The sequence below is a fragment of the Lissotriton helveticus genome (assembly GCF_964261635.1).
Source record: "Lissotriton helveticus chromosome 1_1 unlocalized genomic scaffold, aLisHel1.1 SUPER_1_unloc_10, whole genome shotgun sequence".
Lineage (NCBI taxonomy): Eukaryota > Metazoa > Chordata > Amphibia > Caudata > Salamandridae > Lissotriton > Lissotriton helveticus.
In genome coordinates, this window is record NW_027611649.1 from 4,024,593 (window position 1) to 4,035,534 (window position 10,942).

Here is a 10,942-nt window from a genome sequence, read left to right on the forward strand (position 1 = left end):
GCCTGTCAAACCACATGCCATTCACTATTTCATAGTGTTTTCCTGCTTTTATTTACCACTTGTATTAAGCAGGTGGTAGATATATGCATGTGGTTGGTTGGGGGTAGATAGGTGAAGCAGGGGAGGAAAGGGGAAAGCATTTTCTAACAGAGGGAGTAGGGTAAATTGTTATTTGCATGATTAACAAAAATCTTACGATTACTGCATTCTTAAAGGAAACACACCAATTTAAATACAGACCAACAATTTTAAAATTTCAAAAAATCCAAATTAGTTTTCTTAAATAACATAAACACAATTTATAGACATTACATTGTAGCAGGGTTTCCGTTCTCCCACAGAACTGTGCACAGAGATCTAGAACCTGGGTGAGTTAGGATGACCCAAAACTCACCTTTGTTTCAGAAATCCCCTTACCAAGCTAGCTACAGTGTCTCATCGGTAGTAATAACTTACCAATGACTTAGACAATCCAGAACATGAACTTAGAATACCTCAGGTATCGTGGAACACATGAACACTCTTTCGTTATATAATCATTCCAAACCGAAACTGGGAGGCAAAGAATACACGTGCAAGTTTGAAATGTTTATTTTTCAATGCAGCATTCTCAAACGCAGTATCTTGTATAATATCAACATACATATTATAAAAATCAGAGTCAGCAGCATAGTCACTAATCCATAGTAAGCAAAAGGTGATAGCATGTTATGATGCAAAAATCTATAGAATTCTGTATCACCTATATTTCGGGCACCCTAATTAGCATATTATATTATATCTAAGAAGGTCTCATCTGGGTTCTAGCAGGGCGGACCCATACCTCTAATTCTCAGTAGGAGGAGATCACATCAACAGCTACCAGCTCTCTGCATGCGAAGCATCAAGTGTGTTGATTCATTCCCTGTAACTGTATCTTAAACCCGCGTAGAGCCCAATGTTGGCAGCAACATTATTTGTGTTATGTCTAACGTGGTGCAAGGATCAGGCCTTCAGCAACCTTGTGTTAGGTTATTCTTAGAGTGTGCAGTTCTCGGTGTACAGACAGTTGTACCAAGTGTACCAAGCACGACTGATACTAGAGCAATAACATATTATTCTCAAATAAATCACATCTTTCGTCTAGGTTGAAAGCTACAATAACAATTAGGTGTCGTGTGCAAACTCAAGCTGAAAGAAAATATTGCGTTTAAACATTTAATAAGCTCATGCTAACTTAACACATTATATAGAAACGTAGTAACCATATGACACCCCCCCAATGATCCGAGGACGGTTTAAAAAGGAGAAAACACAAGCTAATACCATATGAAAGGTAAAACATGAAAGCAGAGTTCAATTATATTGAGCCAAGCTAAATGTATGCAAATGTATGTAAAATTTTAAAAACAAAAATATGTATGAATGCCTATAGTGGCCACACAAAATATAAAAGTCAAACTTAAGGCCTACTCTCAGTTCATAGGCCCAGAACATATGAAAGTCGAATGTTCGTATTGAAAAAGGCACCATTCAGAATTACTAAAAAGTCACGTGCCATAATAATGAAAGTCTTCAAAGTCACTCATGGGTTGAATGAATATGCAAAATAGGTAGCTACAGCTTCCAACATGAAATCACTGTCATCATTCGAAAACAGTTCAGCCATCCAATTAAGCAATGGGAAAGAACATACGTGCTCCTCCAACACCGATTCCTCTAGCAACATCAGAGGACAACTCAGTGGGTTCTCGAGAACACTATGTGCCAGAAAGTCATGCGCCGCTGCGAATATGTCCCACTGACCCATTAGTCCATGCATCGCTGCCACAGCCATAACCCTTTCGCCAGAACAGACCAACTCGTGAGCCACTACGGGGTTCATCAGCTGATCAAAATCGACGTCAGGAGAAGTCGGTAAACAGAGACACAAATCAATGGCCCAGTCGAAATCACAGCTCAGGCAATGAAACACAGGCTGGACACATGTGAAATAGGAAAATCGGAACGATAATCCAAAAGCCGTGCTTAAAGTCGCAAGCGGCAAGGAGACATAGTAATAAAGCATCCGGTTGCGAAACTGCATCAGTAGGGGCTGAGCGTTTCCTTGTGCAGGATGGGCATCCATGTTTTATAAAGTAAAATATCACCAGAACGCCTGCAGCCAAAGCCAGCAAAACAGGAAATCCGCCAAACAGGCTTGCGAATATAGAATGAAAGAACGCAGGGATAATACCAAATACTTTTTCAAATGTAGTCACGAGACCACTGCTAACCAATTTAAAAAAATGAGCCAGGCCTACTGTGGAGGAGGCATTCAAGATTTGATGAACCAGCTCGGAGAAATGAAACAGCAAATCAGTATTTAAAAGTGCCTGCACCTCTGTGCGTGTGCTAGCTATGTGAAGGACATAAGTTTCGCGGGCAGAGCTCAGGGCCACCTGCTTTTGAGACAATAGGGCTCTTATACGGCTTAAACCATTGAACTCAGCTTTCAAGGTTGCTATTCGTGGCCAAATTGAAACTTCTGAATTCCCATGCGTGGGTGGATATAACACATTCTTGCAACAAACCACCCTCTCTGAAATGGTTACCACATAAGCGATACCGGCCTGTAACCCACAACACAGTTCGTTATTCAAAAGTAAATAACTACCGTTGGACAATAAAGTGAACGTGGGAACTATTGCAGGAACTGGTGTCCCTTTCAAAACACAGGCCAAATTAGGTTTGTCCTGATTACAAGAACCATGCAACTGGATGTGTCTGCATATTAGTGAACGGTCAGGCGACTGTGTACATTCTTCACCATTCAGATTCACTTCATTTCCCTCTTTTAGGCATCTGTAAGTGTATGGTAAAGAACATGTCTCATGGAGGAAAGCACTGCCTAATGGTTCATATCACCCTATAGCCATATATTTCATACAATTTTTAAATTTATACAGAGCAAAAGGCAAGGTAATAACACCATGGATAAGCCATGTAGCAGCAGTTACCTCAGCCACAGAAAAGGGCAAGGATTCCAATTTTTCAATGTGTAACATCGAAAATGATGCATCTCTCATTGAAAGCATGCGCTGTTTTTCAGTCAAATTTAATGGGGCAAATAGTGATGAGACGTTCATAAAATTCCAAGGCACTCGACCAGACTTCAGAGTCTGTAGTGTCCAAGCAAACTGCATCACAGAACGCAATTGATTTTGACCATGATATAACACGGACACTTCATCATGTACAATGTCAACAACAGAAGACACAATATTGTTCAACGTGTAAATTCGGGAAGAAAGCGTGTTAATACTGTTATCGACAACTGCAAGCACCTTTTCTAAATTTGCTTGATCAATAGCTCTCAGGCGTTTAGCAGCCTCAATTTGGGAAACTTTCCAAATTTCATTGTAAATCGCATACAGCCATCGTTTAGATCTACCTTTAGCTGGGCCTTTTATAAAATCATTCAAATCCACATTATCATTTAATTGAGACAGATTGTATTGTATTGGGGCATACTTGTATAGCGCAACCTGTCACCACCAAGGGTATCCTGGCGCTTGACTGCAGCTAATGTGGAATGTTGCAACCAATTCTGACACAGCTTTCCCACAGAATAAGTTGTGACAGTATAGTCTTCTTCAAAACGGGGATCGGGTCTGACTTCTGTGAACCCTTCAGCCAAACCCAGAAAACGGCGTTGGCAAGAATCAGCACTCCTATGCCATATCAGCCAACCCTTGGAATCCAAACTGGAAATGTTAAAGGATGAATTGTGCAAAAGAGCTTGCAACTCATGAATGGACAAATCAGTAAAATTACCCCAACCTGAATATTCCTCTAAATCTGGGATGGTCGGTGTATTTAATTTTTTAGAAGTAGCCAATCCAAAGCATGTTGTTTGGAAAATGGATGAATTTAGAAACAACATGTGATTCGGGATCAGACATGCACGGTGCAAAGCCTCAGTGCCTTGTACCTGCCAATCTTTGGTACCCCAAACCGATTTAAGGTCAATTGTTCCTTTCCAAAACTCGTAGCCATCTACAGCCAACCTGTCTAGAAAGGACTTCGAATACAGCAATTTTGTATCGGTAAGTCTAACTTTGGACATGGACTTTTGTGTCATTTTGAAATAAAATGACTCTGGATTTGATAGATTAAAGTCTGTGAAATATGTGTATTTTTTCAGAAACGTATTGGAGCTGCCACCTAATGGAGCAGGGCAATGTTCCCATTGTGTATAATTTACAGCGACCCTCCTTGAATTTGTCTTATGCAAAAAATGATTACCATAGTTTTGAAAACAAAACAAATCACCATAATTAATAGAATCTAAATACAGATCCTCAGCATCGAAGGCAGCATAATATTTCAAATCAGAGAATAATGCTTCTACGGCCTGAATATCCCAATCATCAGAACGTACATTTTGTTTAATCACATCTCCCATGTTTACTCTAAGCACATTTGGAACATTAATCACTTCAGTGGGTCCATATATCTGAAACCTAACCGCATCCCACACAATCCCATCAAGGACAGGCCAAGCAGTAATGTTAACTGTATTTAAGTTTCGTTTCAGTCTGTGCGCTGAATGTGAAGAGGAAAGAGGGGCCAATGTTCCATTAAGGTACCGAATTCCTGTTCTTTCTTTAACGTAGTGACCATCGATCAGGCGGAAAAAATAAAACACAAAACCAATTGACATAAAAAGGTAAAATGAAAATAGGATCATCCAAATGTATGTCCAAGGGGGAATTAAAAAATGTTTTTTAAACAACGTGGCATATTTTGCAATAGTTGAGGGTTTCTTTGAAGGTTCCGAAACAGAGTCAAAAGAGAATCTGGACTGGTTGGCCAAACGAGTCTGCAAATCAGGCATCGATAAATCAGCAGGATAGGTGTAGTTCAACTCATCAATGTTAGTTACAGGAATAGTATTTAATAAAGGACTGGATATGGCAGGCATCTTGAGGGACACCTCATGTTCTGCACCAGATGTAATAGCCAGCACAGAGTGCCTCACCATGGAAGGACAGGATACAGCCGGTGTCATGCTATGAAGAATCGGCCACCCTGTGTGTCTTGACATTGTCAATAGAAATAAATCTGTTTTCCTTACGACCTGGAAGTGGTGGTAAAATGACTGTTCTTGTGCCCTTCACTCCAAGAACTCGAACCGGTGCTCGATATGAGGGACCAAACTCTTTCTTGTTATCGATCTTCTCTCGAACCAGTTCTCCAACTTGGGGTAGCCAGCCAACTACCGGGATCTGCAGCGTATCATCCGATGTGGAGGGCAAATGTTCCTTTGCAAGACTGTCTCTGGTCTTTTGTAGATTCTGTAAAACATTGCAATGTTCATCTACGTCAAAGGCCGTGGCCTGGGCCTTGCAGTCCAGCCCATCGAGGTCAGGGACATACATCTTGATACCAAAGAGCATTTCGTATGGGGTCCGCCCACCCAGAGACCTTCTAGGGAGATTATTAAGCGCACGCTGCACACCTATGAGGTGGGCTAACCAGATACTGCCAGTGCCTATAACTCGAGCTGTCAAAGATTGCTTTAAGTCGCGGTTCATTCGTTCAACTACACTGTTACCCTCAGGTCTGTAGGGACTCGAAAACTTGACTTGGACCCCCATCGAAACCATAGCATCCTTATACGCCTTAGAGGCAAAAGCCGGACCCTGATCCGAATGGAAGGTACCACAGGCAAAAATTCCCACAAACACTCGCAAATCCTTAATGACAGTACGTGAATCAGCGCTCCGATGTGGCCATACCCACACAAAGCGTGTGCATGAATCAACTGCTACTAAGATGTACTTGTATGCAGTATCAGAAGAAAATGGACCGCAGTGATCCAAATAAACGCATCCAAGCGGTTTATTCGAGATGTACAACCGTGTCTGAGGCGGACGCGCAGCTGTTGAAGGCTTAATCTGCTGGCAAATGTCACATTGAAGAACATAATCGCGCGTCTGTTTGTACAGTCCCCGCCACCAGAATCTTTGTTGTAGCTGAGTTACAGTGGCTGAGACGCCCGCATGCGCAGACGCCACACCTTCATGAGCCGCTGCAATCAAAGCAGCCCTGCGATCCGAGTTGGGAACTAGACGTTCGCCAACATCAGGGATTTTCACATAAGGAACCTTATCGGGACTTAAGTGGTATGTGTATTTAGAAGGGAACCCCGCAGGATATTTACTTCCCTTCTCCGTTGCAGCAACTGCTGCCAAGATGTCATCATCTATCTTGCTTTTGGACCTCGTGACCGCTGCAACTAAGTATTTTGATACCGCTGACTTCGCTGCTTCATCAGCAAGCGAATTGCCAACAGCGTGAACCCCCACGCGCTGATGACCGAGAGTATGAATCACAAACACGAGTGGCAACTTCCCTTTAAGTTCCGCCACTCGGACCCAGATCATTTTATGTTTTATTGTGCAACCTTTGGAATCACGAAACTCATTCTGAATCCAAAAGAACAAGTTTTCATTGTAAGACTGGACACAGTAGTAAGAGTCACTTACGATCAAAGTTGTCACACTAGGATCTGCGTACTCCAATGCAAGCATCAGAGCACGAAGCTCTGCTAATTGTGCGGTGCAGTCCCCAAGCGTCTGCGTGTGCACGACACTGGACTTGAACTCATCGTTCACCATTGCACCGACCACAATGGCGCAAGCGGAAACGTAGGCATGTTTAGAGCCATGCGCAACCTGCGCCGAACCATCAGTGTAAATTATGCAATGGAAATCCTCCAACGCCCGCATTGCTAATGGAGCAGGATGAACAAATTCATACTGTAAATACTCCTGCGACCGTAAAGTGGCATCAAAAATAAACGTGACATCCTGGGACGTCAAGGACGCAGCCCATTGAATCCACCGAGGGTGCAAAGCTTTGGAATTAGGTACACTGGCTTTCGTAACCGCCTCTAAGGCAGGACACGGGGTAACAACCAACATGCGTTTTCCCTGTGACATGGCACGTTCCTTAAGAATCGCCATCTGCACAGCCGTTAAAACTTTTTCCACCGTGGAAAAGCGCAGTTCAGCCGAAGTGTACAAGTGTGACTTGTAAGCAATAGGTACTGTATCTCCTTCATTAAAAGTCAGGTACGTGAAACCCACCACCCCAGGGATAATTCTTATCACCAGGTTGGTCTGGTTATCACGAGTCTGTAAGTATTCAGAAGCGAGCAAATCAGCCTGCAAAGACTGTAGAATGGCTGAATGCTCAGGCAGCCAGCATGATTTGGAAAAAGATGGTTGTATCAAAGCATACAAAGGCTTGATACGCTGGGCATATTCCGGAATGTAAGTCCTCCCGAAATTCAAAAAGCCCAGCAGAGATTGTAATTTTTTCAGTGTTGTCGGAGAACGCAACTGTGCGCATTTCTCCAGGATGTGGGGTGCTAAACCCTTCCCTTCGTTGTTAAGCTCGTAACCTAGAAACAACACTGTGTACTCTGCAATGTGCGACTTTGCAAAGTTAAACTTGTAACCTATGTCAGCAAAGTTACAAATTATGGTATTTACTCGACACAGATGCTCCCAAAGATCGTCGTCTGTGAGATAAATGTCATCCACATACGAACAAGCAACTGGGTCGAAGCCCTCCAGAAGAGAGACAATGCGGGCGGAGAATACTCCAGGACTGTTCTTATAGCCCATTGGGAGACGCCGAAACATTTTTTGCACACAGCCGCATGTAAAACTGGTCCATTGGGAACTTAGACCGTCTAATCTATGGGCATAAAAACCATTGGAAATGTCAAGCGTGGTTTTGAACCGTTTACGCTCAAGACTATTCACTAAAGCAGAGCCATGAGTATTCTGTACTGCACAGTTACGGCAATGCGAGTTCAAATGCCTATAATCCAAAACCAAATGATATGAGCCGTCCGGCTTGTTCACAGTAAAAAGGGGGTTATTCATCGGTGACACACACGTTTCAATTACACCTTGATATTCCAATTGTTCAAGGATAGCCGCGACTGAAGCTTTGGCTTCACGCCGTATGGGATATTGAGGTTGAGGCTGTGGCTGAGACCGTAAAGGAATCTCGTGGCTTGGTGACAATTTATCCCAGCCACACTGATTACGGTACACAGCCGGCGCAAGCGCCAGAGCCCACTCTTCTGCAAAATGCAGCGCTTCCACTCTCGGCACAGTGTGCGCGAAACTGGGCAGGATTACCTCCTCCCCTCGCGGAGCTGCGAGAACAAAAGGTGGGGGCCAGTCAGCCTCCGAAAGCAAAATGTCATACCCCTTTTACAGTTCGCTGCATGTCACCTTCAATTAACAGGACAATTTCAAAAAGCCGTTCAGGGGGAGCAACATGTGTATCAGCGGTTTCAATCACAACATAAGTATCAGTCGCTGTCACCTTCAACAGTGGACGGAGGGCCTCTCTCACTATGGTAATCTCAGTTGCGCTGTCCAGCAAGGTCAGAGCCCACGTCAGATTCCGAAGCCGCGTTCTCACTATCTGGGGCATAACGATGCGCTGTCAGGGCGGCGACTTTCTTCGTGGCAAACTGTGGTCTCTTGGGCGTAGAGCCTTCCTGCTGCTCTCCACTGTTTCGCGGGCGGGGCTGACCACGTCCTTGCTGGCCACCCCGGCCCCTGCCGCCCCCTCCACCACCGGTTGACGGAGCCGATGAGTCCTGAAAGGAACGAGGAGAGCGTTGGTCAGATGCCTGAAACCTCTCAGGCGATTCAATCATCGCGCGGTCGCGCAAATCATAAACACGATCCGACTGCGCAGGTAACGGAGCCGCAGGAGCAGAAACCTGTGTTTGTTGTTGTTGTTGCTTACCCTGAGTCTGCTTTTTAGGCCAATTTTGTTTCTTGGACTTTTGACCACTAGTTTCCGATGTCTGGCCCTGGGGTTGCTTCTTCTCCTTATCAGGAAAAGCTTTAACCCCCATGGCATTGCGGCCAACCGTTTTATAAGCAGCCACAATTATCCTCGCCAGCTGTCGGGGTCATTCGGCCTCGGGAACCAACGCCAATGCGTTAGCAACCTGAAAGTTCACTGCATCCCCCTTGACATTCGCAAGGATCAGATCGCAAACTACATCAAAGGAGCCACACATGCGCATACCCAATTCAACAGCCGACTCCGGTCCGTGATCGTCTTGAACACGTTTAAGGACCCCACCTAGATTGGTCACAGACGGGGTGCCATAGCACCTCGAATAGACCGCTGCAAAAGTCTTACCCCAGGTCTCACAGTCAACAAGTTCAGGTGCCAAATCTTTCGGTAAACTTAGTGTAAGAATCCGGTGCTTATCACCCGGACTCGTGTTGGGAAACACAGCTTCCAGCTGGCCGAATTTCTCAGCAAGCCAGAACGGAAAATCATCCTTGTCCTGGGGCTTTTTACCCATCACGGAATTCACCATGACCGGATTGATTTTCAGACCAGCATGTTCTGCACGAAGCTGTGCACCCCTAGGGGCCGCGTCCTGAACATTACGGCTAGTGTAATGAACAAGCGCTCTAATCACTTCCACCGCGACTTCATGAAGCCGCCGCAGATCTCCCACGTTACAAGTGGCGCGTTGAGGGTGAGGAGTGAATCCAGCCAAAGCGGGCCAAGGTGTGCCCGGAATGGACAAAGAACCTAACCTCGAAGCGGATAAAGCGTGCGGTAGGGCGCCACCAAACCAAACTCCATGCTGCCAAGCATCAATAGGAACCTCCAGTGCTCTGTATGGAGCATACGCAGCCGGTACAGCTGAGGCAGTGTATGAATGGAACACTCCAGAATTAGCGTCCACTGGCGGAAATGTCACACACGAATAAAACAGTTCGTACGGGTAAGCATGTTCCGCACTCACTACCAGAACAACAGCCAAGCCTTCCACAGGAACATCATAAGTCCGCAAATGGTCACGCACCGCAATGCGGCTATGCTGCGGGATGTCCACAGCTTGTGCCATGACTGCACAGGAATATGAAAAAACAAAGATTACTTTGTAGCACAACTGGGTAGTAATTCAAAGAAACCGTTTACAGATAGATTCAAGCTTGAAAAAGACCTATTTCAAAAATAGGTAGGTTTTTCCGACACCGCCGTTTTCCGGAAACGGGAATGAAGGCGTTAAGGTTTGAATGATACACTACTCGAGTGTCATGATATAAGGCCAATCAACGTATGGGCGCCATGTAGCAGGGTTTCCGTTCTCCCACAGAACTGTGCACAGAGATCTAGAACCTGGGTGAGTTAGGATGACCCAAAACTCACCTTTGTTTCAGAAATCCCCTTACCAAGCTAGCTACAGTGTCTCATCGGTAGTAATAACTTACCAATGACTTAGACAATCCAGAACATGAACTTAGAATACCTCAGGTATCGTGGAACACATGAACACTCTTTCGTTATATAATCATTCCAAACCGAAACTGGGAGGCAAAGAATACACGTGCAAGTTTGAAATGTTTATTTTTCAATGCAGCATTCTCAAACGCAGTATCTTGTATAATATCAACATACATATTATAAAAATCAGAGTCAGCAGCATAGTCACTAATCCATAGTAAGCAAAAGGTGATAGCATGTTATGATGCAAAAATCTATAGAATTCTGTATCACCTATATTTCGCGCACCCTAATTAGCATATTATATTATATCTAAGAAGGTCTCATCTGGGTTCTAGCAGGGCGGACCCATACCTCTAATTCTCAGTAGGAAGAGATCACATCAACAGCTACCAGCTCTCTGCATGCGAAGCATCAAGTGTGTTGATTCATTCCCTGTAACTGTATCTTAAACCCGCGTAGAGCCCAATGTTGGCAGCAACATTATTTGTGTTATGTCTAACGTGGTGCGAGGATCAGGCCTTCAGCAACCTTGTGTTAGGTTATTCTTAGAGTGTGCAGTTCTCGGTGTACAGACAGTTGTACCAAGTGTACCAAGCCCGACTGATACTAGAGCAATAACATATTA

At 44.4% G+C, this 10,942-nt stretch overlaps 1 protein-coding gene across 1 annotated transcript; it reads right to left on the minus strand.

Moving 5' to 3' along the window:
- Window positions 1-1,146: 1,146 nt before the first annotated feature.
- Window positions 1,147-6,992, minus strand: LOC144805446 (uncharacterized). The gene is made up of 2 exons (XM_078671997.1): window positions 5,763-6,992; window positions 1,147-1,170 (listed from the first exon to the last, which is right to left on the minus strand). The coding sequence occupies exons 1-2, from the start codon at window positions 6,990-6,992 to the stop codon at window positions 1,147-1,149; spliced, it is 1,254 nt and encodes a 417-aa protein (XP_078528123.1).
- Window positions 6,993-10,942: the final 3,950 nt, after the last annotated feature.